At 45.0% G+C, this 27,948-nt stretch overlaps 1 protein-coding gene and 1 non-coding gene across 2 annotated transcripts in view; one reads left to right on the top strand and one right to left on the bottom strand.

Moving 5' to 3' along the window:
- Positions 1-12,282, bottom strand: part of TRIM55 (tripartite motif containing 55) — a 36,213-nt gene extending 23,931 nt beyond the window's left edge. The window contains exons 1-4 of the mRNA XM_051771065.1: positions 11,946-12,282; positions 11,372-11,544; positions 2,820-2,985; positions 990-1,085 (exon numbers count right to left, since the gene is read on the bottom strand). Of these exons, the coding sequence (XP_051627025.1) occupies positions 990-1,085; positions 2,820-2,985; positions 11,372-11,544; positions 11,946-12,134 (624 nt within the window). The 5' untranslated portion in view covers positions 12,135-12,282. The remainder of the gene's footprint in view (positions 1-989; positions 1,086-2,819; positions 2,986-11,371; positions 11,545-11,945) is intronic.
- A 15,297-nt stretch (positions 12,283-27,579) lies between these two features.
- Positions 27,580-27,652, top strand: TRNAR-ACG (transfer RNA arginine (anticodon ACG)). The gene has a single exon. It is a non-coding gene; the product is annotated as a tRNA-Arg (tRNA).
- The last annotated feature ends 296 nt before the right edge of the window (positions 27,653-27,948 follow it).

Raw genomic sequence — 27,948 nt, 5'->3', positions numbered from 1 at the left:
GTGCTCTATGATTTACTTGGGCTAACGGTTTTATGTTCTTTAAACCAGACTTGGACAATTTTTGTTCTTCCTTACTCGGAGGAAACAGGAGCCTTGGGTGATTGTGTACATAGGTTGTGTAATCAATTTTTCTTACCAATTAGAATCTATACATTTTGGATTAACTTCTTTTTCTCTACCATTTCCCTTTTCTGCTCCAGCTCTGAGGGGTCAATATAATTCTAATTGGGCTGAGAGGGATGTGGTTCCTTCACTAGATGCTTCATCAAACTGACCACAAAATCAATTCATACGAGCTCCTTTCAGCCTATTGCTCTGTGATGCTCAAACTGGTTAAAGTTGATACTCCTCTCGGAGGAAATGAAAGCCACTTCTGCTCTTGAATGACACAAAACTAATTCTAGTTCTTTCAGAATGAGGACTCTATCAGAAAATCCAGTAAGAATCCAAACTGTTCCCTCCCATAAGCACTAAAACAAGACTCCTTAAAGGACAATGTAAGTATATTAAAACACTACTTCTGTGCAGAAGGCAAAGCAATACAGAGCTCAGACATACCTGTGAGCCATGCTGTGCCTACTCTCTGGCATAGAATAAGGCTTTGTTCACAGGACCAGTCAGGCTTCAGTCTAATGCTGGTCGTTTATGGCTCTAGAACTGTTAAATGAGCTGGGAGTTGATGGCATTTTACTGGATCTGCTTTTAACTTCAGTGATATCCTATTCCACTAAGAATGTTGAGCAAGACGTGCTGATATGATCCAGCCTTACTCTTTATCCTCCACCAATGGCCAATGTCAGAGGCGCTGAGCAGGATGTTGGTTGAGGTAGTACATCTTGATAATGTACAAAGCCACAAGTAATGGTTTAGTGACACAATGTGGGAATGTATTTGGGTAAAGTGAGGTCTGTTAAAGCATGGTTATTACCAGAAGTTTAAAAGGTCGGACTTCACACTGAAATAGCTGCATTTAAAGAGGTGGTACCTACCTCAACTGTCTTGCAGGTCTCCTCCAGCTGTGTGACTATTCCTTGCACTCTGTCATTGCTCCCCACCAGGACTGCAATGCCATCACTCAGCTCAGACTAGGCAGTAAGGGGAGAGCAAGCAGGAGGGTGTTAGATACTGTCCCACTTAACGGTGGCACATGTAACATTGGGGAGCAGGAGACAAATAAGCCATACCAGGGTATTAGCTTGTCTTTCCACCAAAACTGAGGAAAATTGGAGCTTTATGTGCTCATGAGATACCTGCTAGTACTTTGACATTTGTTTCCTCTCCCAACACACTATGAAAAAATTAACATTTTTAAACTTTTAATTGAGAAGAAACTGTGGGTTTTGGAACTTTTATTTCAGAAGAAACTGGAGAGAAGGAAGCACTTTGTTTTAAGAAAATCTTCTAGATACTTTTGTCTGAAGCCTTGTTTCAACAGACCCAAAATATTTCATTGGGTTTGTAGAGAGAAAAGACTTTGTCTCTTAAGGGGTTGTTTTTTTCAGTGTCTGGGTCTAGTCACACCACAATGGTATTTCCATGAGGATTGTAGCACTTGGCCTTGGAGAGGAGAAGAGTTAGTCCATGGACCTGGAGGGACCAGGCTGTTACTGAGTCGTTGGCATGTGAGCAGTGGAGTTAGGGCTGTGGTGAGAGGGGAAGGAGAAAAGGAGGAGAAGAAGGTGGAGGCTGAGCCACTGGTGCAAGGGAAATGAGTGGAGGAAGGAAATGACATGAGTGTGGGTATGAAGAGGACTGTGAGGTATCCTTAGGAGAGACAGAGATGCTAGTCCCTAGGGAACTTGGGGAAAGTGCTGGAGAGGACAAAGGGCCCTTGGCACACCACTGTAGTAACAGAGACAACTGTGTATGTAGCCTCCACAGCTTTGTAAAGGATCCTTTGAAGCACACATCCTGCAGCCTCCAGGTTACCCCTCCCGTCTTGGGCATGACAGCCTCTTCTCACAGGCACTCTGGTATCAAAACTACAGCTTGCAAATCTCCAGGCAAAAGGAGTGACTGGGGGCATGGATTCAGTCCAAGAAACTTCTCTTCCTTCTCCCACCTATTTTGATTGAAAAGGATGTTTGTAACTACTTTCCTGAAGTGACTTCTCATTTGTAGTTTCTACACACACGCATCTGTGTGACAAAGTTGGAGGCTGGGATTGCAAACTTGGCCTGTCTGATTGCTTGCCCCACTGGGGCCCTCCAGAAAAATGAGCTGTTTATCTCAGGAGGATAACCCAGTGAGTCAGGTTTTAAATTAATACTGTATTAAAAATAAACAAGTCTTTTACTGGTGACAGCAAGGGCAGAGGATGTTAGGTACATCCTGTGCTGCCAACTATTGAATATTCCTGCATTCACTTGCAGGAAGAGGTTTTTCACTTAACTTTTCTTAAAAATGGAATGCTTAAATGTAAAAGTGCCTAATTGATAACTACTTGATTTGAAATGGTCTGTTCTCTTTCCAGTTCATGTGTTGGACATACCACTCACTTGCCTGATCTAAAAGCACTGAAAAAAAAGTGTTAGGAACATCAAAAGAGAGATCCTCAGCTTCACATTAAATTGCTCTCTAAAATGTTTAGTCACTATAATAAAAAAATTGCGACAATGTAATACCTTTCTGTGTGATCTCTCCTAAATTTATTTTTCTGTGTTTCCAAACAGTTCCTGCAGATTTACAAGAGCCTTTCACTCACATACAGGAGTGGCTAAGGCATCCCCAAACCCTTTTGTAAATTCGCAGGAAGCCCATGGGAATAATCTCCTGTTGATGGTTGCTGGGAGGACTATGAGATACTCGAAGATATTTACCTTCTGCTGCTGGTAAACATTTGTGAGAGGAGCAACTTGACAGTCTTTGTGGGCACCAAAGACTTTGCACAAGGAGCAGGTGGGCATTTCACAGTTCAAACAATAGATATTAATTCTCTCATCTTCATGCTCTTCACACATTGGCTGGTCACATTTCCTTTCAGGTCTGCAAAAGAAAAAAAAGTTTAAAACAAACTTTGTGCTCATGGGTTTCTGATGACAACACTTATGGTATTAGCATGAAATACAGTACATTTGAATAGCAGCATCCAAAGTTGACTTGAATACACAGCATAGACTTAAACCTGCTCTGTGGTATGACTAAATAGACAGTGGTACAGCTTAAGTCCTGACCCAGTAGGATGTGATGACAATATAGCAATATGACTTCATATGGGGATTCCCATATGAATGAGGAATGAGACTCGGAGTGTGACAAAACTCTTACTCATATTTAAAAATTTAAACAACCTCACTAAGCCTGATTTCAGACTACTCATGTATTTTAATTAGCATGTTATCTAACAACTGTCTGAAATATGAAACATACCTAATTTCTTTCTGGTTCATCATGCAAAATATTGGGCACTTGGCCTTAATGCAGCAAAGCTCTTACGAAGGGTCTTGTTTGAAGCAAGAGTTGTAGATACTGATGAACCTTTAGGCCCTCAACTCTGTATCTCTGCTGATGAACTTTGAGACATTGGTCAGGATTATCAATACCAGACAGGACTAGGTCCTTAAGCCTTTAATATAGGCCAGCAACCAAAAAAAGGTGTCACACAAATTAATTTTGTGGCCCATGTTTAGCTTATACAGTGTCAAACGATTTAATAGTAGGATAGTCAATTGTACCCATCACAAAGAGCTTGGCTTACACACGAATGCTAAGCCAGGAACTGTCACCACATAGCTCCGTCCTGATCTTCCCTTCCCCAAAACGATTTAGCTGTATACACACAAGTCTACACAACCTGCTATTTTGGGAACTAATTTAGTTGCAGGTTCCTTCAAATGAGCCACTTGGCTGATGTTCCCATGCAAGTGAGACCTCTGGTTTGGTGCACGTGGGCAGGGTGGTGCTTTTCTGAGTCATGCTTCAGGCTTAACACCCTGAGCACCTCTGTGTCAAGCACATGAGTGTATGATGATGTGGCACCAGAAGACAGAGTCAGTAGATTGATAGAGAGAGTGTGTCTGGGTGTTTAAGCTTCCAAAAGCTGACACTTCTACTGTGGCAATGTTCAATATTTCCAGCATAAACCATTATCCCCTTGTGCTGGTTTAAAAGTTAACCAGCAGGGGGAATGAACTCAACTCAAAGGAGAGATTATAAATCAGAATAACAATTTATTAAAATAATACAGTAAGTACAATAATACAAACAAACAATTGGTCTCAACCCACAAAAACCCAAATGTATAACCCAGTACCCTGGGGCATGAACAAAGTGGTGTTCCTTGGGCCCTGTTTGAGTCCAAAGTAAAGGGAGAGGGGAAGAACCTGCTGGTGGGAGAGCTGCTGCAGTCTGGTCAAAGTGGTGATCGCAGTCCAGTGGTGGTCTAAGTCTGGTTGAGAGCGATGAGATGCAGCCGTCCTCTGGATCCCACGAGTGGGTTGAAAAATGTTCCAAAACTCCAAGATTATATATCCTCCAGTTCAGGCAGGAATGCTTGGTACTCCCCTCAGGGCGGGGAGTTCCACAAAGGGTGTGAGGACAGAAACATCCTCCTATCTCACAGGCCTCTTAACACCTAGTTTATAGCCTGAGGAGTCAGGCTCTATGGGCAGAGGGTGCGAATAGTCTATTGACAACAATAGTCTAGTTTCTGGGAAATGACATGGAAGGCTATAGAATACAGTTTTGGGTTACACCCACCATGATGAACTGATCTCAGCTGTCCTAACTAGGACACCCCTTCTGCTACTGTTTAGAAGGGGAACTATGACTTAGATGTAGCAAGTGGAACAATAAATATAACAATGGAACAATGGAACAATAAACATAGAAATGTATCTTTCCATCATTAGATAGAAAATATTTTCCTAAACTATAGAATTTAGTGGAATTACATGGGAACATTTTTTAAAGCCATTCTATAGAGGTCTGTAGCAAGGAGGCAACCAGTCACTCTATTAAAGCTTAAAAATGTATGGAAAAAGCATTATTTTATATTATATTACAGTAGAGTTTTTCCATACAGCTTGGTAGAGTCGATATGGCATTTATTTTTTAATGATAAAGTACAGATTTTTCTCTTCTGAAGGGAATGGAATGTGATCAGTTAGATGCATTTTAAAAAAAAGCAAGAAAGAAAACGTCTCACGAATTCTTTTTTTTTTTTTTTGTAATTCAAGAGGGCCCTGGGATTTAAAGGGATCATTAGGAATATCTGTAATCTGAAATATAACACCATATACCAGAATAAAACAAGTTGAACACTTCTGAAGGACTCCTATATTATTCGGTCTCCTCCATAAAAAATGCTTTACATTGTTTGCAGATGACTGCAAACAGCCCCTAATATATTCACATTATAGTGCACAGTGGGAGTGCCCATGTGTGAGGGCAATATAATGAATTTCAAAGTGATTAATTAAGCCTGAAATAGTGTCTCTCCCTGCAAATATTTACTAGACCGGAGCCAGAAGCTACTAGAATTTTATTGGACACTGGAGTGGTGCCAGTTGCATGAAAGACACATTGCACAGAGCAAAAAGGTGACGGTGTCAGGCAAGTTCAGCCAGAAGCAGACAACCTTCAAAGGTGCCGCAGAGAGCTGGAAGAAACCTGGCAGAACTCCCTGAACTAGTGGGGCCCTGAAGACAGTGTCAGAAGACTAGAAATAAACAGATTTAGTCTCCTTTAGGCTGTGCAAAAGGAGAGATTTTTAGCACAACATTCTTCAGTGACTTCAGAGGGGATCCTCTAGGTCTATGTTGGTGTAGAAAAGGCCAAAACACAATCTCTAAATTTAAAATGGAGATTGCTTCTGAAAGAGGAGATTAAAGAGTAGCTGATAGGAAAATTGCAGCATGGCTTTAGTAAGAGAAAAGCTTCACCACAACTGTGACTGTGACCAAAGAAATGGCAGGTTGCTGAAATGTTCTGATAGCTTTGTGGTCTCATTCTCAGACTCTGCTCTTTGAGATGCAAAGCCTGTGTTTGACTGCTACAGGCTTATTCTTTTCCATTAAAACTTGGTTTGGACATTAATGTGCAGAGTGTTGTGTGTGTTTTATGGAGAGGAGGATTCTCAGGTAAGTAATGACTGGTAAGGCCACACCTGGAGTACTGGCTGTGTCTAGTTCTGGACTCCCCAGTACATGAGAGATATTGACATACTGGAGAGAGTCCAGCAAAGGGCCCTGAAGATGATTAGGGGTCTACAGCAGCGTTCCTGTGAGGAAAGGCTGAGAGAGCTGAAACTTTCAGCCTGGATAAGAAAAGGTTAAGAGGAATCTTAATAATGACCTTGATCTTACCAACACATTTGAGTGTCTAAATACCTGAACAGAGGGTGTAAGGAGGATGGAGTCAGGCTCTTTCTGATAGTGCCCGGTGCCAGAACCAGAGGCAACGGGCACAAACTAAAACACAGACTGAAACTGTTCCTTCTGAACATCAGGAAACACTTTTTTACTGTGAGAGTGACTGAGCACTGAGACAGATTTCTCAGGGAGGTTGTGGAGTTTCCATCCTTGGAGATACTCGTAAGCCATTTGGATATGGTCCTGGGCAACCGGCGCTGGGTGGTCCTGCTTGAGCAGGGGTTGTTTGGACCAGATGACCTCCAGAGAGAGGTCCCTTCCAGTCTCAGTCATTCTGTGACTCTGATTTGGTGAGGAAATGCACAGTTGCTGAGCACATAAAGAAGCACACTTTAATTAAGAACATAACTGCTGTTTAGTTAGAAGGTGTGCTTTCCTCAGGATTTTTTCAAATCCAAAAAGGTCCCTGCTGTAGTCCTGAATCCAACTTTGATAGTGTTTTTACTTAGGATCCTAAGATACCTGTAGCCCTTCCTGTACCATCACATCACCTAGTGTCTGCAGCTGGTCAGGGGATGAAGAGAATCTGCATGACTGTATGAGGCACATTATGTAAAGTCATTAGTTATTAAACTCGGTATCAATCTTGGGCATACAGCACTTAGGACTGGTCTCCACCTGACTTCATACTGCTCACCATAACCCTTTGAGTCTGGTAGTACAGGCAGTTTTCAGTCCAGTTCACTCTCCACTGTCCAGTCTAGACCTTATTTCAACAGTTTGCCAATATAGATGTCACAGGAGACAGTGCCTAAAGTCTAGATAAACAACATCCTCTCATGCATGGAGTTAGTCATCTCACCATAAAAGGCTATAAGATTGGTTGGGCTGATTTCTTCTTCATAAATCAATACCAACCATTTCTAATCACCTTCTTGTCTTTTACATATTTGAACAGAGTTTCCAGGAGGATTTGCTTGAAATACTTTCTAGGGACAAGTGTGAAGATGACCAGCCTGTAGTTCCCCAGATTCTAGTACTTGCACTCCTTGAAGATTGGAGGAACATTTGTTTTCTTCCAGTCCTGTCCAACCCCAGAAAACTATCCCAATAATCACAACCTTTCAAAGATTATTGAGAGTGACCTGGCAATGACATCAGTCAGCTCCCTCACTACTTGTAGATGCCTCCCATCAGCATCTACAAAAAAATTTCCAATTTTTTTTTTAATATTCTCTAACCTGATCCCCCTCCACCAAAGGTAAATCTTCCTTGCTCTAGACTTTCCCACTGGTCTCAGGGTCCTGGGATTCCTGAAGACTGAACTTGTTAGTAAAGTTTGAGGCGAAGGTGGCATTGAGCACCTTGGCATTTCCCATTGCTTTTGTTACATGAGACCCTCCTCCATTTAGCAGTGAACTCACACTTTTCCCATTCTTCCTTCTGCTGCTGATGTACCTCATTAAGCTCTTTTTAGCCTTCATGTCCCTTGTCAGATTCAGTTCCAAATAAGATTTGGTTTTTTTAACTCCATCTGTACATACTTGGACAGTGTCTCAAAATCTTCCTGAATCACCTGTCCACCTTTTTTATGCTTCTTTTTCAAAGTTCTATTTTTATCAGGAGCTCCCAGTTAATCAATGCAGATACCCTGTCACCATTGCTTAAGTTCCTGTATACGGGGATAGACCATTTTTGACCTTGGAGGAGGTGGTCCTTGAAAATCAATCACAACAAAAGCAGTGAAAAGCCCACCAATACCCAGGGTAGAAATGGGACTTGAAAAATGAGAAGACTATAGAAGTTCATGTGGACATAAGGATTCCTCTAACTCTGTTACAGTAGTATCATGAATGCCTGGCCCAAGAAAACAATTGGTGCAGCTGAGTTTGGGGCTTTTTGTCCCTGGGGAGTAGGAGAAGATCCAGGTCATCTCGCTCCTCATCTCTTCCACTGCACAGCCTGTGGGGCTCCTCCTGCAGCTCCCTTTCTTGGTGACCTGTGGTCAGAGGGCTCCTTTCCCTGGCCCAGCCTGTCTGAGATCTCCAGACACCTCTACAGTCTGCCTTGGAGAGCCACATCTTCCCTTGGGAGCTCAAACTAAGACCTTGGAGGGGTCAGGGAGAGCTGCTTCTGGCAGTTCTGTCTGCCCAGCCCCACAGCCCATCCATCACTGCCTTCACAGAGCCCACACAGGCTGACTCTCAGCACACTGCCTGGTCCCTGCTGCACACTATGGGGCTGAAGGGACAGACTGTACCTTGGGTTCTCCCTGGTAGGTGCAAGGCAGAGAGTGCTTGACCCTCCCTGATCAGGATTCAACTGGTAACAAAGCCCACAGCACCTTTTGATGTGGAACAGCCAGCCAAGCTCATTAGAGGCTGCCAGGTTTTACAAAAAGCCACAGCCTCCTGTTGCTACCCTTTTCTGGTAGCAGCAGGCATCCTGATGTTCCTCAGATAGTTCAGGTGATCAGTGGCCTACAGACTTTCAAAGATTGGTTTAATTTTTAGCCAACCCAATTTCCACTGGGTTCAGTCCTTTGCCATCCTTTAAAGCTTTGTAGGAGCCACCACCTGCTTGAAGATTTCTTCCTTGTGTTGCTAATACATTCTAAATTGGGCAACAGGCTATGCTGCCATCAGCTGGAATTTGATGAGCAATGGGATAAAGGACCATATGATGTGATACTCAGTAGATCTGCATGTGATGGCTCAGGCAGACCCTCCCAACCCCACAGCCCAGTGCCTGCCCCAGCTTTTATTTAGAAAAAAACAAATTCCCTAATTCAAATATAAATTCCAGTTCCAAACAAACCAACAAAAAACTCCAAACACCAAAAAACTTTTGAAGTAAGCTATTTTTGCCTAAGCAGGAGGAAAGGCTCGTTACCTAAATGAATTCCCTTCACTCTCCTAAGTTGATGCAGCTGGCGCATGTAGCTGTAGTGAATTATACCCACAGAAGGACTCAAAGGGAAGGGGTTCTTATCTGAAAATCATGGGTGCTCCCATGAAGGAGGAAGGGTTGTCTTGGGAATAAACAAGGAGGTAAAGATCACATCTCATCCTTCTTCCTATGTACCTCTGCCAGACTCCAATCATCAGTATGGAAGAGACAGGTACAAAAGGGGGAAGTGGAGAAGACTTGATTTCCGTGGACTTTTTGGTTTCAGTGGGACAGCACGGGGTAAAGCCATCTTACTCACACTCTCAGGGGAGCCCTAGGAATCTTAGGCAGAGGGAGATAAGCAGCTGAGGCCTGTAAAGGGCCAAATACTTTAGATAATGCTGCTATGCATTGCTGCTGCTACATAATCCTAACAGTAGCTTTCATTCTAAGGACATACATGAAGGTTAAATAAGCACCTTAACGGATTAAGTAAATGAACCATTTGGACAAATATATAAGAAAATATGTGTTTATATATTTTTTTTCTATTCTCCCTTTTTATTCATCACGTGTTTTATTTCTGTGGAATTTTAAACAAATCTACTAAATCTATTCTTACATTTCTGTTTAATTGAATTTCGTTCCAATTGCTCATGAATTACATGGGGAAAAGGAGCTGTATTTCTTTGGTTTTTTTTTAAGTTAAATACAACTGCGAGCTGAAAAATAAAGCAAAACCAAGGAAGACATGAGGCCACACATGTCCAGCTTATTTGGTCAAAAGCCAAGTCCATCATCGTAGCTTTGCTGATTAATTTCCTCTGAGATTTTCCTGACTAAAATAATATTTGGGTATCAATGACACACACGGGGGTAGATGACCTTCACTTGGCACTGAGCGCAAAGGGCAGCAGAAAGAACAGTTTTAAGCCAGCTTCGTGCTCTCTAACGCTTTGAAGCTTCAACCCATGTCCAGCTACAACTGTTCTTGGAGGGATCCAAACAGCTGAGAATAGCCAAAGCCACCGTCAGACTCCAAAACATTCTCTCTGCTTGTGACTGTCCTCCTCTGCCCCCTTTAGGTACTGGAAGGCTGCTCTAAAGTCTTCCCAGAGCCTTCTCTTTTCCAGGTTGTACAACTTCAACTCTCTCAACCTATCTTCAAAGGAGAGGTGCTCTAGCCCTCTGATCGTCTTTGGGTCCCTCATCTGGACTCACTCCAGCAGGTCCATGCCTTTCTTGTGCTGAGGATCACAGTCCTGGATGCACTACTCCGGGTGGGGTCTCATAAGAGCAGAGTAGAGAGACAGAATCATCTCCCTCCTACCTTCCCCCCTACTAAGTTCTCCACAGTGGTATCATGCATCCAACCCATCTGAGGGAAAGAGAGATGAGAAAATATTTTTCTGTTGCTGGATTCATTACACATCAAATGCAGGAAATTACCACTCAGGAGTAACCTTACTTTTTAGGATTAACCCATTCCTCTGCCCTGAGGTCTTGATCCGTGCGCATAGCCATGCAGCTCTGCTATGTATTATTTTTGGTTATTCCTTTTCTTTTGTGGACTCCTAAATAAGACTTGATTTCATGAGTTCACATCCCAAGCTGACGGGAATGTAGACTTTTTATTACTGGGTTTTGATTTGACATTATGATGCAGCCGACCTTCTGTGTGAATTTCAGTTTTCTCCTTGTTTGCACGGTCTGTCCCTCAAGATTTTCTAACGAGATTTGAAATTCCTTTCCTTTTTTAGCATGAGAACACACAGGTTAAAGACAAATAAGAATTGTCTGAACTGTTTTTGCAATAAATTATATGAGCTACTTTTCCCTTATTCACGTGAGTAGCTGTGCTGACCTCAAGGACTTTGCTTGCACTGGCAAGTGTTGCTTGTGTGAATAAGCCTGATGTTCTGCTGCAAGGGAAGCTCAGGGAAGCTCAGCACCTATTTGGATAAGTTTTCTGTGCTCAGTGAGAGCTGACTTCATTGCACAGCAAACAGACAGGCAGGCATGGCAGCATGATCCTTTTCCACACTTCCAAGAGAGAAAACAACTAGATCAACCTCATGCATTCAAAATGGAAAGACCAAAGGGTCAGCCCCCTAAGCCATGTCTGCTTTTGTGTCAAAACCCCTCTGAAGGACACAACGTTCCCTTGTTACCTTGTAGACTCCTGCTTGTAGATGTCGATGATGTTCTCCACCAGCAGGTTCCTCTGCAGCCCATAGACACCATGTCGGTCCAGGACCACCTCGTGCCTGCAGGAGGGACAGCGGAAACGGCCTCCCGACGCCACAGTTGTACCTCCCCTGGTCGGCAGGTAGGGGTTGGAGGCCTGTTCTTGCCAAGTAGCACAAGGAGAGGAGGGTAAGGCCATGAAAAATCATGAAAATCTCTTCCAAAAGCACCAAATGGTAGGAAACCATTTGTCACTATGCCAAATAAGAGGGTAACTCCAACACACCACCCCTGGAAAAGCATCTGGTGACTATTGGTGAGAGGCCAGTCCCTCAGCTCACACTTGGCCATGTCCCCGCAGCGAACAGGTGACACTTTCACCTGCTGTTAGCTCATCCCTGGTCCCCGGGGACATCAACTTTGGCTTTAAATCACTCTCCCCCTCCCGTATCACCAACTGTTAAAATCAGTCAACCAAAACACATAAAAAACCTGCTTTCCCATTCATTCCAGCCTGTGCTGCTTGGGAAGCAGAGCTCTCTGTGGGAAGAAACCTACCTGGAAGATGTCACTGGCGCATTTCCGACAGAGGTTGTGCTGGCAGGGCAGGATGACTACGGGCTTGGTGAACATCTCCAAGCAGATGGGGCAGATCAGCTGTTTCTCCAGGTTGTCCATAGTTTGTTGCTCTTTGGAGAAGGACTTATAGCTCAGGGAGGTGCTCATCCCTAGCTTTTCCAGGGGCATATGCTCGGGACCACGGCCTTGTGGAGAGGTTTCCAGGTTAATTTCCCTTGAAATAAGTCCAAGGCTGTGCTGGGATCAGAGGCTCTCTGGGTTGCTCTGGCTGGAGGACATTGTTCAAGCGAGGGCTGGAGGGAGCTGGGGCTGTTTTTAGCAGCACTGCGTCACAAGATGCCGTCCTGCCGTGCCCATATATGTGCGTGAGAGGAGGATAGGCTGGGACAGGTGACGGCTGCCGGGGGAAGGGGGGGAGGCCAGAGAGGCCCTGGATCTCCTCACTCACACATGGCAGCCTTCACCCCTTGAGGAGGAGGGGGAGCGATGAGCAGAGGCCATCCACTCCCTTCCCTTATCTTTGCAGGGCAATGGAGAGTGAAGGGCTGCCCCAGCCACATGCCGAAGCCTAACAAATTCTCTATTTTGAGCAAGCAGCCATGGCCATGAGATGCAGGATGTAATTTTGCCATGGCCATGAGATGCAGGATGTAATTTTCCCCTTGTGTTTTGGTGGGCTCCAGGATCTTACCTTTCCAGGGTGTGAAGTACATATGGTTACTGGAGAAGACAATAAGAGCAATGGCTGCTCTGGAGCTTGGACACTTCAGGGGGTAAACATGTTACCACCTTGAAAACTAGATAAAAAAAATTGCCTGCCTATAACTGTGCCTGTTTCTTCTGGTAAGGTTTTCATTTTAGGAACTGTAACATAAGAATCTAAAATGACTATTCATGCCATTAACTCCACGGCAGCTTAAATATGCATGGAAAACATTATTTGAATTTCCTGATGAGAAAGAAACAAAAGAAATACAGTGTGAAAAGCTTTAATTTGTGCTGCTAGAGAGTAGGTACTAGTTGCACCTATGTTCTCTCTGCATAGTTTAATTCAAATATATTTTAGTTTTGGGCACTGCTGTGTTTATATCTGTTTATTAGACACTGATATCCCTCTCAGCTTGGCACCTATTCCAGAGTTATTTTTAAAATGACAATTTCCCAGATAATTTGTGACATGTGATGCCTGATCTTAAGGGAAAGCCATCTGTGCTTCTACTTGCCAATAATTTATCACACAACTGTACAAGCAATAAATATCTCATCCTCAAATTGAAGCCAAAGTCCCTGCATTACTGTATAAAATCACTTTGCCACTGTACTGTACATGTAATCAGAATATTGTCTTCTATTTTAATCAATAACTACAATACTTTCTTTGTTAAGTGTCTTGTAGAAACTTCTAAAGTTTATTCCGCCTCATGCCTGTACAGGGCTTACATCTGAAATATGCAGTAGAGCAGCTGAATGAGTCCTCTATGAATCCAGGGGCAGACCCTAATTCCAAAGGAAGGACCTTTGTCTGAATGCAATACCAGTCTGGAAACTATGCCCTTCAGGAATATATAAAAGCGAAGGTTTTAATGGATTTCTGCATGAAAATTAATACTGTTCTCTGCATGCAATGATAATGAATCAAATTAAATGTATTATTGATTATTTTATTCTCAATGCCTTGCCTGCTTTTAAAGTGTTTGGGTGAACTCCTGTTCTCATTTGCAGCTCCCTGAGCTGGAAATTCCACTTTGTAAACTTGCATGTCTGTCAGCAGTCCCATAAAAACAAATAGATTTCTCTGAAGTCTTGCATTCGTGGGAAATTAGTGATAGTTTAGTTAAACCCATTTGAAATCACACTTTTGCTTTGACTGCCTGGTGCAGACAAGAGCCCGGAGTTGAGTGGGAGAAGCTGCTCTGGCAGCTGAGCCACGGACAGCTGGGGCTTTGGCAGGGCTGGCAGGGAGCCTCCCCTGGCAGTAGCAAGTAGATATTTCTCTTCCTCCCATCCATGGCTGGGTCAGAGGTGACTTCTGCATCTGGAGGAATTTCAACGCCTCATTCTTGTCCTCCTAACTCTGAGTCAGCTGTCCCTTGCGCACCAAAACCTGCTTCAGTAAGGAGCTTTGAATTAGATGAGGAAAGCAGTCCTCGCCTGGCAGGGCAGGCACTTCCACCTCGCTGCACAGGCAGAAGCAGAGAAATTCTGGGAGGAAAAGCTGAAGGCTAGAAATGTCAGCACACAGAAACACTGGCATATGGTGATGTAGGGAATGGGGTGTTCACGGCATGGAAAGAAGCAGGGGAATCATGCGGCTGTGTTGGCCCTTTGGACAATGAACCGAAGCACCCCTCAGGGTGTAATGTGCCTCTGGGATGTGATTCTGGTGAATTTATATTTACTTGTGGTAACCCACAAAAGCCTTCTGTTATCAAACTGAGCAGGACACTTGATGCAGAGGACATCTGATGGCAAAGAGGTGAGGGACAGTCTGGCCCTCTGCTGGTTTTCCCCTTTCTGTGTGTGTGGTGGTTTGGAAAAAATTGTCAAAAAGCTAATTTTAAAAGTTTTTCTATAATTTGTTCTAATGTGTATAGAGAAGTTTTCAGACACTCACAACGCAGTATGGGGGAGGGGAATTATATTACAATTTATTACTTACACAATAAATACTATAATACATATAAATACATATATATAACAATTTTAACTATCTCTTCTATGGTGAAACAATATATAGACATAGACTGTCTCTCCTTTCCTTCAAAAAAAGTCCAGAAAGAAAGAAGAAGAAGTCTTCTTTTCACTTTCAGGCGACAGCTCTTCCAAATTAATTTCTGCAGCACTTAGAAGTGTCTCTTATCTTTAAGGCAGCAGTTTTGATTTGTCGTAGCTGGAATTCTTCTTTCTTCTAAGGGGTTTGGGGAGTCTGCCCCCACTTCTCTCTCTTTGGCCACCTCGTCCGAGGGTATTACCGTGGGTTTCAGAGGAACACCCGTGTCACCACGTCTGCAGCACGAAGTGCAAGGGGTTAAAGTTTAAAGTCTTTATCCCCTGCTCTTGCTCCGTGAAGGTTCTGGCCCCCAGGCTGAGCTCTCGGGAGACTTCTTTGGGGATTTCCACCCCTCCTCCCTGGGGTCAAAGAGTTCTAAGGGCTTTTAGTTTAGTCCTTTCCCTAGAACTGATTCCAACCGACTCTCTCTCTCTCTTTCCATCTGATGACCCTGCATCTCTCTGTCTGGTCCATGCCATATTTGCTTTTACCTCTGCTTTCCTCACCCCACCCCACTGCGAGGGGGAAAAGAAGATGCAACCCAGGGGGTCTTCCTGATTTTTTGGGGTCCCCCTCGGTCACCAGCTTCGGGGGGGGGTGTGTTATGCCACATGTGGCGTTTCAACTCATGGCTGCCTCTCCTTCATCTACGCAGTTAAAATTAACCTCTTCTCTTCTGATTCTGTGAGTATGTAATTTCCACACAAAATTTTTAATTGATCCAGTATCAAAACCACCACCTCTGGGGCAGACTATCACCAGCCCCAGGGGAAAAGGTTTTTTTCAAACCATCACAGTGTGCCAAAGCATGCTAACATGGAACAGGTAATGAACAGCACAACCAAAAAAAAAGAGTCAACAAAACAAAGAGAAACCCACCTTCTGCAACGAGGCCTGAGCTGAAATATTTTATGGCAGGAATATGGAGTTCAGACACATGAACAGTTAGAATAGGTTTTTCTGTCAAGGTATTATGAGCCGCAGCAGTGAATGCTAGGTAAAGAAATGTGGAGGCTTGACCACACTTGCGAAGGCTGGACGAGAAGTGCCAAGAAAGCCCCTCTGCAACAAGGAGGAAGAGAAGAGCAAAGTCCAAGAGCCTGTGGAGACATGGAAAGGCCCTGCAGCCGGTTTTCAGCAGGGATTACTTAGGATGGACTTCAAAGGACTTGCACTGAGAAAGAGCTTGGCACCCTCCTGTCTCTCCCTGGCAGCCCTGTCCCCCTCCCCTTCCACACCCACAAGGGAAGACCACCAGCACACACAGCAGTCCACCTCCAAAGAGTTGCCAAACCAAGCCATGCACAAGAGGACCTGCTTTAACCCCACTCCTGGACAGAAACTCTGGATTTCTGCTATCCATAACCAAGAAGAAAATCTCTCTTTTTTTTTTTCCTTGCAGTATTGCTTGCCCAGGAGTGTTACCTGGCTTTGTTGACACCACCAGAGCACTAACTCCTAAGGATATGCTTGCTTTTACAGATATTGCTTCTAACTCCTGTTTTGCTCCAAATAATAGCTTGAAGCCTGTAGATTGCTGGCCTGGAGAACCTGGAAGACTGACTGCAAAGCACTGGCTTTAGGAGTGGGATTTGGAAGAGAAAGGAGAGCTCGAATGATGTCCAGGTTAAGGTTTCAATGCCATAATGATATCTCTGGGTTTTGCGTTCACAGAATTCCCCTCTGTAACCTCTTATCTTGTACCAGAGCTGCTAAGCTCTTGTGTCTCATTCAGAAAATCATCCCTGTGGCTCTCTTGCATGACTGGAAAACAAAGAGAAAAAGTGTATTTTTGCCAGAGGATACTGGCAAAAAAATACTCCCATGTGACTTGCTTCCCCAGTGAGCCTGCTAGAGACAAAGCCACTCTGCAAGCAGCAGGCTCCTTGCCCCGGCATCCTATCCTGGACACGGTGGGTGCTGAGAAGCAACCCGGTCCATGGGGTGATGGTGCCCTGCCTTGCTGCCACCTCACCTCCCACCTGTCCTGGGGGATGAGTGAGCACCCTGCCATCCCTACCACCCAGCCTGAGGGTGGGGAACTCTACACTGGCAGCTGCCTAAAGCAGACGGCAACTGCCCATCACCCCCCGGCAGAGAGCGATACCTGCCCCCACCCTGCTGCCTCCAGCAGCTTCCTGTGCTCCTGAGCCTGGTGGGGCTCACATGCAGGCTTTCAACAACAGCTCAGCTGCTGGAAGAGGACAGGTCTAGTGGCTGCCCTTGTGGGGCCAGAGGGAAGCAGCTACTGCCGCTGAAGGGGGGGACCATCAGACCCATCTGTCCATATCCCCCTGCTTTGCCCTGCCTTGTTCACCTCCAGTGAGAAGTCCTGGCTGCCCAATCAATACAACATCTTAACAGGTTGCTGCCTCCAGTTCTGTCCACCTGAATGCGAAACTGAGCAAAATGAAAATGCAAGTTTCCCCTCTTCCCATACTGCTAACTCTGCTTGTTGTTCTGGCTGAAAAGATTTACATTTTTAGCCAAGCATCCCTTGGGGAGGTTATGGGAGGCTCTCCATCCATCTCACCTTCTGTACGTGCCCATGAACAGTCCCTCAGGAGCAGACAGTGAGCACTTGCATTCCCACCTACAGCCAGTATGTTGCAGAGACTCAAATTTCGCTTACATTGGCAACGACTTACTAAACCACTGAGCCAGCTATAAGATGAAGCCCTCCTACCTATACAAGTGCAAACTGCAAAAGGTATTTTGCATTTCATGATTTTATTGTGATCAATATACAACCCATGATAAAAACCGAAACTACCCCTGTACATGACTCAATTTATGCAGAGAGCCTTTGCAACAGAGACAAGTGCTTTCAAAAACAGTTGCCGTTTGAGACTGACATTTTTTCCACTCAACACATATATATATTTGTCTTTGTGTACCTCATATGTGATGACAGGCCATATGCGGTCAGTATTTGGAGACCTTCTAAAAACAATCTGAGAGATGGTTTCAGATCTCCAGAAAAACAAGGACCGGCACAGGAGATAATGACATCTTTCGAAATTTCCTTTTGCACATATGAAATCACAGCAGCAGGGGCAAGCTCAAAGCTTTTCCAAGGGTGAGTCACTGGGAGCACATCAAATGTGCAAGACAAAGGTTTCAGGGACAAGCTACAAAGACCAGCCAGAGGGATGATGTCTGCCCTTTTCTTTTGAACAGGGGATGGACACTGACCTGAGCTTAATCGTGCTCACAAGCAGCCTTCTCTAGGCTTATCCCTGCTCAAGGAACTTCCACAGTTTTCAGCAAACAGACAGAAAAAGGGATGAAAGGGTAGATGAACTAGATAATAAATTCCGTTCCAGATTCATTAGTGTTAACAACAAAAATTATATCAAGCAAACCTCAGGGATTTGGATTAAAAGACCCTGAAACAGGGAGAATCTGTGGACAAACTCACTACTGTATGCTGCGGCTCTGCCATCAGCGGGACACCAAGACATGGGTCGTTGCCCCAGCTGTCTGCCTGGGAGAAGGAGGATCCTTTAGCTTCCTTCTGTCCTCCAGCAGTGCCAGCAAGCCGGAGTGAACCTGTCACCCAGCTTTAGGGGACACAGGGAAACAAAGCCCTCCCAAAAGAAAATTCTGGTTTCCTCACAGTGCTCAAGATCAGGACGAGAAATGGTGGTCAGGCTGTACCCTTCAGGGTGACCCCAAAAGGTGATTAACATGAGGTGTTTATCATCTTCCCTGCAATTATCTGTATTCTCTAAAGTCTCAAATTCAGTGAGCCTGAAAAGACAGGCTGTGGGATAACAAACATGAGATGAGCAGTACAGCATCTCCCTGAGCCACACACAACTTTACAAGCCCAGAGATTCCCAAACCCTCATCCCCTCCACACATTACTGCTAGAAAGAGATCCACATTTCACAGGCAAGGCATAAAAGTATGTCCAAAGCACTTAGTGGAGGAAGGACTGCATGTGGGAAAGAAATAGGACTGCATTACTGCCTACCTAAAAATAGGTCCTTTCCAGGGCTAGGGACAAGTTTCACAGATAACAGGCACAGGCTTGCTTTTCCACACCCCCAAATATGCCCTGCAGTGAAAATGAGACATGAAGGAAGAAAGGATATAAATATAACAAAAGCAGTTAGAAAAATAGGAGAACACACCAGTTAGAAAAGTGAGAGAATACCCCTTTCATTTTGGAGATTAAGCGATCAAATTCTTTACTATTTTAACACAATCCCTCACTTTTCAAATGCAGCCCTGACCCTTTGCCCTCTACTTTGCTATCACAGCATCCCATAGGAGCCTGTTTGTAAATCATGAGTAGATGTCTCCCCTACTAGCAGAGAGGAAGGAATGGCAGCTCCTCCCCTAGTACCTGCATTTTGTGGAATAACAGAGGTATTTGGTGCCGGGTTAGCAGTGGAGGAATTGGTGCTGTGACAGTGAGGATGGGCAGAGGTGACTCAGCAGGGGCAGTACTAGGGGACCTCCTGAGCATACCAGAACCTAAGGAAAAGAGGATTGCAGAGCTCTAAGAGCAGGAATTTTGACTGGGGGACAGATTTGATTTCTGCTCTGGACTTAACAGGCCATAGCACTCCGCTTCAAACCCTGCTGCTGCAACCCCAGCTCTGCCAGTAGGAAAAGAGAGTGATGTTCAGTGAGAATGGACTTGTGTTTCAAATCACAGATCCAGCTCAGACTTCCCAGCTGGCATCAGCTCATCACTTCACAGAGATACAGCCCTGTCCCAGTCTCAGATTTCTCCCCAGCCTTGGTCTGCTTGACATAAGCCACTCTCGATGCTATTTCAGTATTCTCTCCATCGCTCAGCTGGCAGAGCAGGGTATTTTTTTTTTCCAGGACAATGCTGAGGTCTATAGTTCAAAGGGGAGATTGATTTTAATTGTATACTCAGTACATGACTTTGTACCACACCATAGACGTGCTGAGACTCCATCCCAGCCCCCCAGGGTGGTCTAGGTTATGTTTTCATCCATCCCCATCTTGAGGGTCATTCCTTCAGGATAGAATAGAGATTCAGTGCTCAAAGAAAAAGGATCAAATATTTTGGTATTACAGCTAAACAAAAATACTCTGTATGGGGGCAGGAAGTTTTTCACACAGTAAGTTGCTACCAGAACTATTCAAGTGCCTGTTTAACATGTGACTGGTGACAAAGGTGACAGAGGTGACAGAGGAGACAGGGGTTCCTTGGTTTTGTTTTTTCAAACTCCTTTGTTTTCCTTTCATGTGTTCCTTTGCCCTGAAAATTCTCTTAAGGCATATAGGAAAAACCAGCATGACTATTCATTTCTGAGTACCAATGTTTTTTTTTCCTTTTGAAAGTCAGATAAGAAGAGCAAGTTTCCTTTTTGGCCATTTTCCAGCCAAGCTCTTTTCCCCACTCCTTCACGTGAGATTCATGTGAGCACAGGGGAGCACAATGTTTAGGAGAGAGATGCAGGCATTTGCAAGGACAACAACAGCTGGAAATGCCTTCAAGCCAGGCAGGAGTTGAATGAAGGCATTTTTAGCTGTGATCAGGAATGCCATCCACTGTGACACTGTGACACCGTGCTCATTGTACCAAGCAGCAGTCTGTTAGATCAACATCCTTTTGAATTATCACTTCATGAAGCATCTCATGCACGTCGGTCCACGTCTGCATGTGTGGCGTTCTGCCACCCTCTCCCATCAGGCTGTTCCCTAGGAGTTAGCTTTTCTGACTCTGGCAGAGTTTAGGGAATACAAGGGAAGAAAGGGTACACAGCAAGTCCTTTGGCCATAGAATAACTCAGACTGTGTGTGTCTTTTCAAAGGCTTTGACCTCACCATGGAGAGGGCAGCTTTGCAGTAAGATTTGTGTTTTGCCTGAGCTGCCTGAGAATGCAGATCCCTCACTATGCAGTTTTACCCTCTGCAGTCAGGGTTGGGGAATAAGCTGCATCATAATAGTCTGATACTATGATCTAGGGAGAAGACAAAGAGTTTTGGGCTGGCTGTCTTCCTCCCCACCCTAAATTCTCCCCTTACCTCCTCCTCACCCAGCCAAGCACAGCCTGTCTTCAGCCCAGAGGGTGACTCTTGTGACCCAAATCATTAGCATTGAAGGAGGCTGCTCCAGGATTGTATGCAAAGGAAGGTGTGCTGCTGTGAGCTGAACACACTCCCTTGTCCCACCACTATGTTCAAGAAGCTGTGAAAACAGAGCACTGCTGACCCCATATCCCCTGCCACTGCCACCCTTTGGATCAGGAGAAGGCAACTAGGGGAGAAGATGGGCATATGCAGGGCACAGGGAGGGCTAGGATATGGTGGTAAAGCGGAGCACTGGATCAGTGCCAGAGCTGCTGTGCATTTCCACTATCACAGCACTGATAAATAAAGTCCACAAACAAGGAGAGGTGGTGTAAGGACAGAGACTCTGTTTGATGTACTTATTGCAAATTTTTTTCCTTGAGTCACTTGTACTGCTCTTTTTATGATGTCATGGGGTCAGCTCCCCCTCATCTCTATCCTGTTGCAGGTGTGCAGACAATACTACTTCAGGGAATCCTTGAGAGGTGACAAGCTGGAGCAGTACACAGCATGTTTCTGCTGCTTCTGATAATCTAAAAGATTGCAATGCAAACATGAGAGGGGTGATAATAGATTTATTTAAGAACAGACTACAAATCACATCTCTTCCAGTTACCCACCTAGTATGGCCTTGTTGCTATTTCCATCCATAATCATTGCTATGAAGCACTTCACAGCGAGCTAACAGCTTAGCAGCAGCATTGTTTTGTGCAGAAATCTGTATGCAAGGTGCCTTTTAGGCTTTGGTTCCCTATGTCTGAGAGTGATGCATTTGCTACTTGCCATCATGCTGCCGGGACTGGGACTGCTGTGGGATCCTGACGGGAGTTTCTCTCAGGACCATATCTCCCATCTTTTGATAGCTCAGAGTAGAGGGCTGTGGTGCTTTCAGAGTAGTCCTTAGTCACTGGTTGTAATTCCAGCTCAAATAATAGGGAATTTTGGTGTGGGGAGGAAGATTCCTGCTCATCACTGAACTTCTTATTGGACCCCTGACAGACACAATGAGGAACTTCCAGAGTCAAGCCCAGAGCCAATCTTTTATTCCACACCAGTGCCCACAGTAACTTCTGCCAGCAGAGGATGCCTCTCCCATCCCTGACCTCCACCAGAGGTACTCACCAGGGACCACATTCCTGCAGCCAAAATGGGGCAGGCATGGCTATCACTAATTTTAGTACTCCAGAGAAAACATGCCAAGGAGCCTGACATGAGCTAGGTGGCCACAGGATAATAGTTCATTGTAGACTTCAGCAAGCAATGTAATTGGGCAATCAGTAGCACTGAAATCCCACTTAAACCAGAAGAGATGAAGTAAAAAATTCAAATAAAATAATTTAGCCATGAAAAATCCATTAATATCCATCCAAAATAGATTATATTTACAGATAACATACAAAAACTACACAGGCTTCTATCCTTGCTCATCTGAACTGGCAAGATCTCTCACACATCACCAGCTGTGGAGGTGATCACCCTGAGAAGGTGCAATGCTTCCTTAGAAGCTTCCTCTGCATGTCATATCTCATGTTGCATTCATTAGGGTGCTCTTGGTATCTCAGGTCTCATAGCCAATTCCTTGGGTTCCTGGAATGTATTCAGATGGGCTGCTCATTCCCAGAACTGAAGTCACCTATCCTTCACTTTCAGGGAAGTATGTTTCTTTAATGAACCAGGTGTCACCTAGTCAGGCAGGAAGAAGGTGACAACTCTCTCATCCTTTCTCTGGTGACTTCTTAATGTGTTCCCACATTAATAATGCTCTTTATACCTGACCTCACAAGATACACCAAGCTGGAAATTTAAAAACAGAGAATCTGAAGAGGCCCATGTGCAGAGCAGGAAGCTCCACCTTTTTCCATCTTGGTGTTCTCATTTTCATCCTGTCCCTCATGTTGACCAGAGAAGGGCAACGAAGCTGTTGAAAGGTCTGGAGCATATCCTGTGAAGGGTAGCTGAGGAAGCTGGAGTTGTTTAGCCTGGAGAAGAGGAGGCTCAGGAATGACCTTACCACTCTCTACAGTTGTCTGAAAAGAGGTTGTAGCCAGGTGGGGGTTGGTCTCTTCTCCCAGTCAGCTAGTGACAATACAGGAGGACATAGTCTTAAGGTGCACCAGGGGAGGTTTAGGTTGGACATTAGAAAGAATTTTTTCACAGAATGGGTGACTAGACTTTGGAATGGACTGTCCAGGGAGGTGGTGAAGTCACCTTCCCTGGAGGTGTTTAAGGCAAGACTGGATGTGGCACTTAGTGCCATGGTTTAGTTGACATGGTGGTGTTCAGTCATAGGCTGGACTTGATGATCTCAGAGGTCTTTTCCAACCTAATTGATTCCATGTGATTCAATGGTTTACAGCTTTCTGAGGGAAGCATGACTCTCCAGCATGTGGGAGGCAGTGGGATCAGTGCCTCTGCTCTCCAGCCCTGGCCTGGTGTGGACCCCACTCCTCCCTCAGTCCTAAATGCTGTAGAAGCCACGCAGGAGGGAAGAAAGACACTGGACCATTTCCTCCCAGCTTAGGCAGGAAACTGTGCTGCCAGCCAGACAATGGGCATCTCTGTGAGGTCCCTACGTGAGGCTACTTTGTAAAACTGGCAGGAGGACATTTGCAGAGGTAACAGGAAGATGCAAAGCAAAAAAGACACAACAGGGTAAAAAAGGAGACTGTGTGTGCATGTACAGTGGTAAGTCTCAGGATGTCCTCTGCATTGAAAAAGTCCTTTAAAAGTGATTTCTTGAGCTCAGCACAATACCTCCACCTCCTCTGCTACTTCACTGCACCGCAGAAACCTGCTTCTCCTCCTTCCCACAACCTTCATCTCCTTTATCCTCTTTCATGAATGGAGCAGACTGTCTTACCCTCCCCCTGAAAAGACAAGTCCCATTAACCAAGGAAGGAGAAGCCTCTGCTTGAGCAGGCAGGAACTGGCTCCCCTTCATTCTATTCCCAGCACTAGCTTGAAACAACATATCCCCTCCAAACCAAACCTGACTAGGAACACACACTTTTTTGTATGCCCAGCACAATAATGATAGCAGGCAGGGCAAAGAAGAGATGTTTACATTTTTACAGAAAAAAAAAAATTAAAAAAAAGAGAAAAAGAAAATGATGGCATTGAGACATCACAAACTGAACCAGCGCCTTTCCCATGACAGCACTCTGGTTTAGCACTTGAGCCAAGGTATTGTTAGCTGGCCAGGTAATGCTAAAGGAATGAAATCATTCTTATTTTTGCCAAGAGGAAAGGCCATCCTGTCTCCTGAATAGGGAAGAAATAGAAGGAGCTCCATACTAAGGTGGTGAACCTCCCAGGATTGGAAGAATTTGGAGTTTTAGGAGAAAAATTTTAGGAGGACATGAGAGGTCCTTTGTTCCCCCACAAGGAAAAACTTCTTGGTCAACACAGCCTGAGGTGTAAGGTGTGGAGTAAGATAGGCTCTTTGCTCCTCACTGTGTCAGGAGAGCCTGCGGCAAAATGCCTGGATATGAGGGAATAGCCTTGCTGATTTAATCTTCAAAGCCAGTAACTGAAGCCTGGTTTTCTCTCATTTCCCCACCTACCTCTTTTATATGTTTATCTGTCTTGGCAACTGTGAGTATATGTTTTTATTTGCTTTTTGTCTTAACCTGTCTTCTATTAAGTATGATTTCAGTGTAATTGGATACTAATGACTTGTTACTTGCCAAAGGATGTGGTAAAACTCCACGTAGAGCTTGGGGCACCTTAGAAGCACTCTGGATTGCCAGCTTGTTCTCCATAACGTCCAAAGTATTGTGTGCAAATATGCAAAGCAATATGCCTTCCTTCAGCTAAAGCCCCCCGCCCCCTCCTGGACAGCCAATAATCAGGATAAGGAGAAAGCATCTCTTAGAGATGTATTACCCCTTCTCATTTCTAGCTTTTAACTGTATTCATTCCCTCCCTGGGCCACTAGCCTGATTTTCTAGCTCTGGCTCCAGCTTCCTCCAGGCCTTAGGATGGTTTGATGTTTGACCAAGGCTTTGTCTCAAATTATTAGTCTTGGCTGCAGATCTCTCCTTGGTTCAAGCAGGACCCATCTCACTGGGTTCTGCTTTCCAAATTGCCAGGCACCACAGCACAGCTATGTTTGAATGCTGTACGTGCTCCATTAGGCAAAACAGAGTGGCATGTTTGCTCAGAGCATTCTGTTAGAAGTGCATGGAAATCTGAGAGACTACTCTTTTCTACCAACATCCTTCATCCCATCATCACAGTAGGGGTAACATCCCTGGGACCTCTAAGCTAATACATGGCAGCCCTCTATCCTGCCTTATCATCTCTCTGGCTGCCAACAGGAGGAATAGGTGCAAGTCCAAGATGCCCAACTAGAGAAAGGCACCACCTCCACTCATGTGAACTCCTGTTTGCAATTACATTCTTCCTGTTGTTGTATGCCCACCAGCATACAACATGGACATGCTTACCTCCTTTCATTCACTTTGTGGTTTTTCATTACTAACTCAGGGGAAAAACCCCAGAACCCATCTGCAAAAGAAGAACTATTTGTAAGTCGCTGCTTATGAAGGAGCTGCTTCCCTCAGTGCTTACCCCTCTGCACCAGCCTGAGGCAATCAGGAGGAATTTGGCCTCATATTCACTACCCACCCTACTTGCACCTGCAAAAGCTAAAGCGAGCAAGAATGAGAATGAAGACATGATGGAAATAACAGGTCTGAAGTGAGCTGTCTGGAGGCAGACAGTGGCTCTACCTCACATCTACTGGATACCTTCCCCGCTTCTCACACCTGGCTCCCACTCCATGTCTTCTGCTTCATCATCTCAGCACAACACTCCTCCTCCAGGCTGCAGCTGGGCAAGCACCTGTAGGAGGCTGAGCTGCCCTGGCCAGCAGGATGGGGCAGCCTGGGCCTCTCACCTCCCCTTGTGCTGGCCCTGGCTGCAAGGTCTGGTCCCCTCATTTGCACACCACCTGAGCTGATTCACCTGGCTGACCCTTGGAAAATTACCCGCTTTTTTACTGGATTATCAAGTTAACTCAGGTACCTGCAGTGACCATCGACTGCCAGAGCAAGGACAAGGCAAGTTGTGTAGCTGAGGGCAGTGGAGAAGAGGGGAGGAGAAATGGGACCTCTTTACTTTGTAGCAAGGAGATGCTAAACAGGCTCATCCTCCTTTCAAACTTCATCCTCAACATCTTGATTGTTATCCAAAACATAATATCTTCAGTACCCCACAGGATAGTCCATGACTTGAAGAAGCACTCACAAGCAAATCAAGCCAAAAGCCATCACTTATCACATATAGTCAGGTAAAATCACCACTGCTGAGGGAAGCACAGTAGCAATGCATGTTCAAATAGGGTTACAGTGATTAATGTCTGTCTCCAACAGCTCCCGGCATTTTCCCTGGCAGCAGGTTGCATGAATCCCATCCTGCTTCTAAGGAATGAAAAAAAGATCTATTCATGTTTTTCCATGCTACCTAATGTTCAGCACTGCTTAACTGCTTTGTTTTGTTTTTCATTTGCCTAATGAAACTAGGGCTAAATATGCAGTTTGTTTCCAGTGTCCTGTCTCTCTCTGGTACAGACCTGCTTATGAAAGCCTGAATAGACAGGTGTCATACCAGAAATCAAACAGCAATCAAAGGATACCATTGGAAAGAAGCTTGCAGCTCACTGACACACAAGTTATTATCAATGTTGGGTCAACATATTTGACTGCTGTAAGGTAATCAAAGGGCTCAGAAAAGCAGGCAGCAAGCATCACCAAGAAATCCTGAGATTGCATGCAGAATGTTATAAATCCCTGGCTGTTCCTGGAAAAGCAAAACTTATTTTGCATGTGATTGATGAGTAAAAACTGTAAAACAAGCTCTGGGATCTTGTGGCCTTTGGGGAGCCTATCAAGTGACCAAGACCACAGTCATGGGGACGCTGGTCTCCTTTGTGAAGTACCAGTGTGATGCTTTGTATGAATTCAAAGGCAAAGACTGTTCTGGCAGTCCAAAAGAGCATTGTCTCTGGCAGCTGAGCTGCAGGAAAAAATTATGGGGCCTAGACCAAGAATAATTCAGAGTCTGGGGCAGGAACCAACGTGCAGACTGAGTCAGGCACGTTGTAATGGGAGAGGTATTGGTGTGACAGTGGCGTGGGGGTTCCCTGGAAGACGAGGTGCTGATGCTATCTTGTTGCCTTCAGAGTTGCCCTTTTCCCTCTGAACAGATCAGCTCTGCACTGCACCACACAGCCTGCTCCAGCCCTGCAGGCCCTGTCTGTCTGCTCTGGGATCCTTCCAAGGAGGCAGGACCAAGCATGGGATGAAGGCTACAAGGCTCATCTGCCACAGGATCATAGAAGTGGCAGATCCCATCTCCTCCCACCAACTGGGATTCCTCCTCCAGACACCATGGGAATAGGCAGGCTCTGCTGGCCCAAATGGCTGCTAGAGGCAGGGGCATGACAGAGTCCATGAGCAACTGTCTGTGTCTGTATTGTGTCTGGCATGAGACAACTGCCAGAATTTGGGAACTGGATGATAGGATGTTTTTCTTTTTTCCTTTCAGCACAGATATTGCAGCAGGTGACACAATGTGACTTGTTCTCAGCTTGCACTTGCACAGCTCTTAATCACAGTGGAGCGACATCAGATATGGAGCTTGGACACAGAAACTGGGATTTTCACTGTGCAACCTCTGCATTTTGGTGATGCTGGAAATCAGGGTCTTCCCTTTGGGGTCAGGCAGGAGCCCTGGAGTAGAGACCCAGGACCACTCTCATTTAGAAACTCCAACATCTGGGGGCCAGTGGCGCAATGGATAACGCGTCTGACTACGGATCAGAAGATTGTAGGTTCGACTCCTGCCTGGCTCGCTGTTGCTAGTTTTTCACTCCTTGCCTGCTGTCAGCTGTCCAAAACTCGTATTCCTAATCCTGGTTTGCTCCGAGAGTCTCACCCCATCTCCTAGTACTGGTTTGTCCTGAGAGTCCCACCCCATCTCCTAATCCTGGTTTGCCCTGAGAGTCCCACTGCACTGCTCCATGGATGGAGGAAAAAAGTAGGAAAGCTTGGTTTAAAATGAAGAAGTTCTATTGGTACCTCCATATCCTGCTCAGCATATGAATGGGGTTTTTATAATCTCTGGCATAATTCATTATTAAGCGATACA

The sequence above is a fragment of the Manacus candei genome, unplaced genomic scaffold, assembly GCF_025592945.1.
Source record: "Manacus candei isolate 608988 ecotype Guabito, Panama unplaced genomic scaffold, ASM2559294v1 h1tg000008l, whole genome shotgun sequence".
In the NCBI taxonomy this organism is placed as follows: Eukaryota; Metazoa; Chordata; class Aves; order Passeriformes; family Pipridae; genus Manacus; species Manacus candei.
Note: the sequence above shows the minus strand (reverse complement) of the source record. Positions and strands in the feature narration are given on the sequence as shown.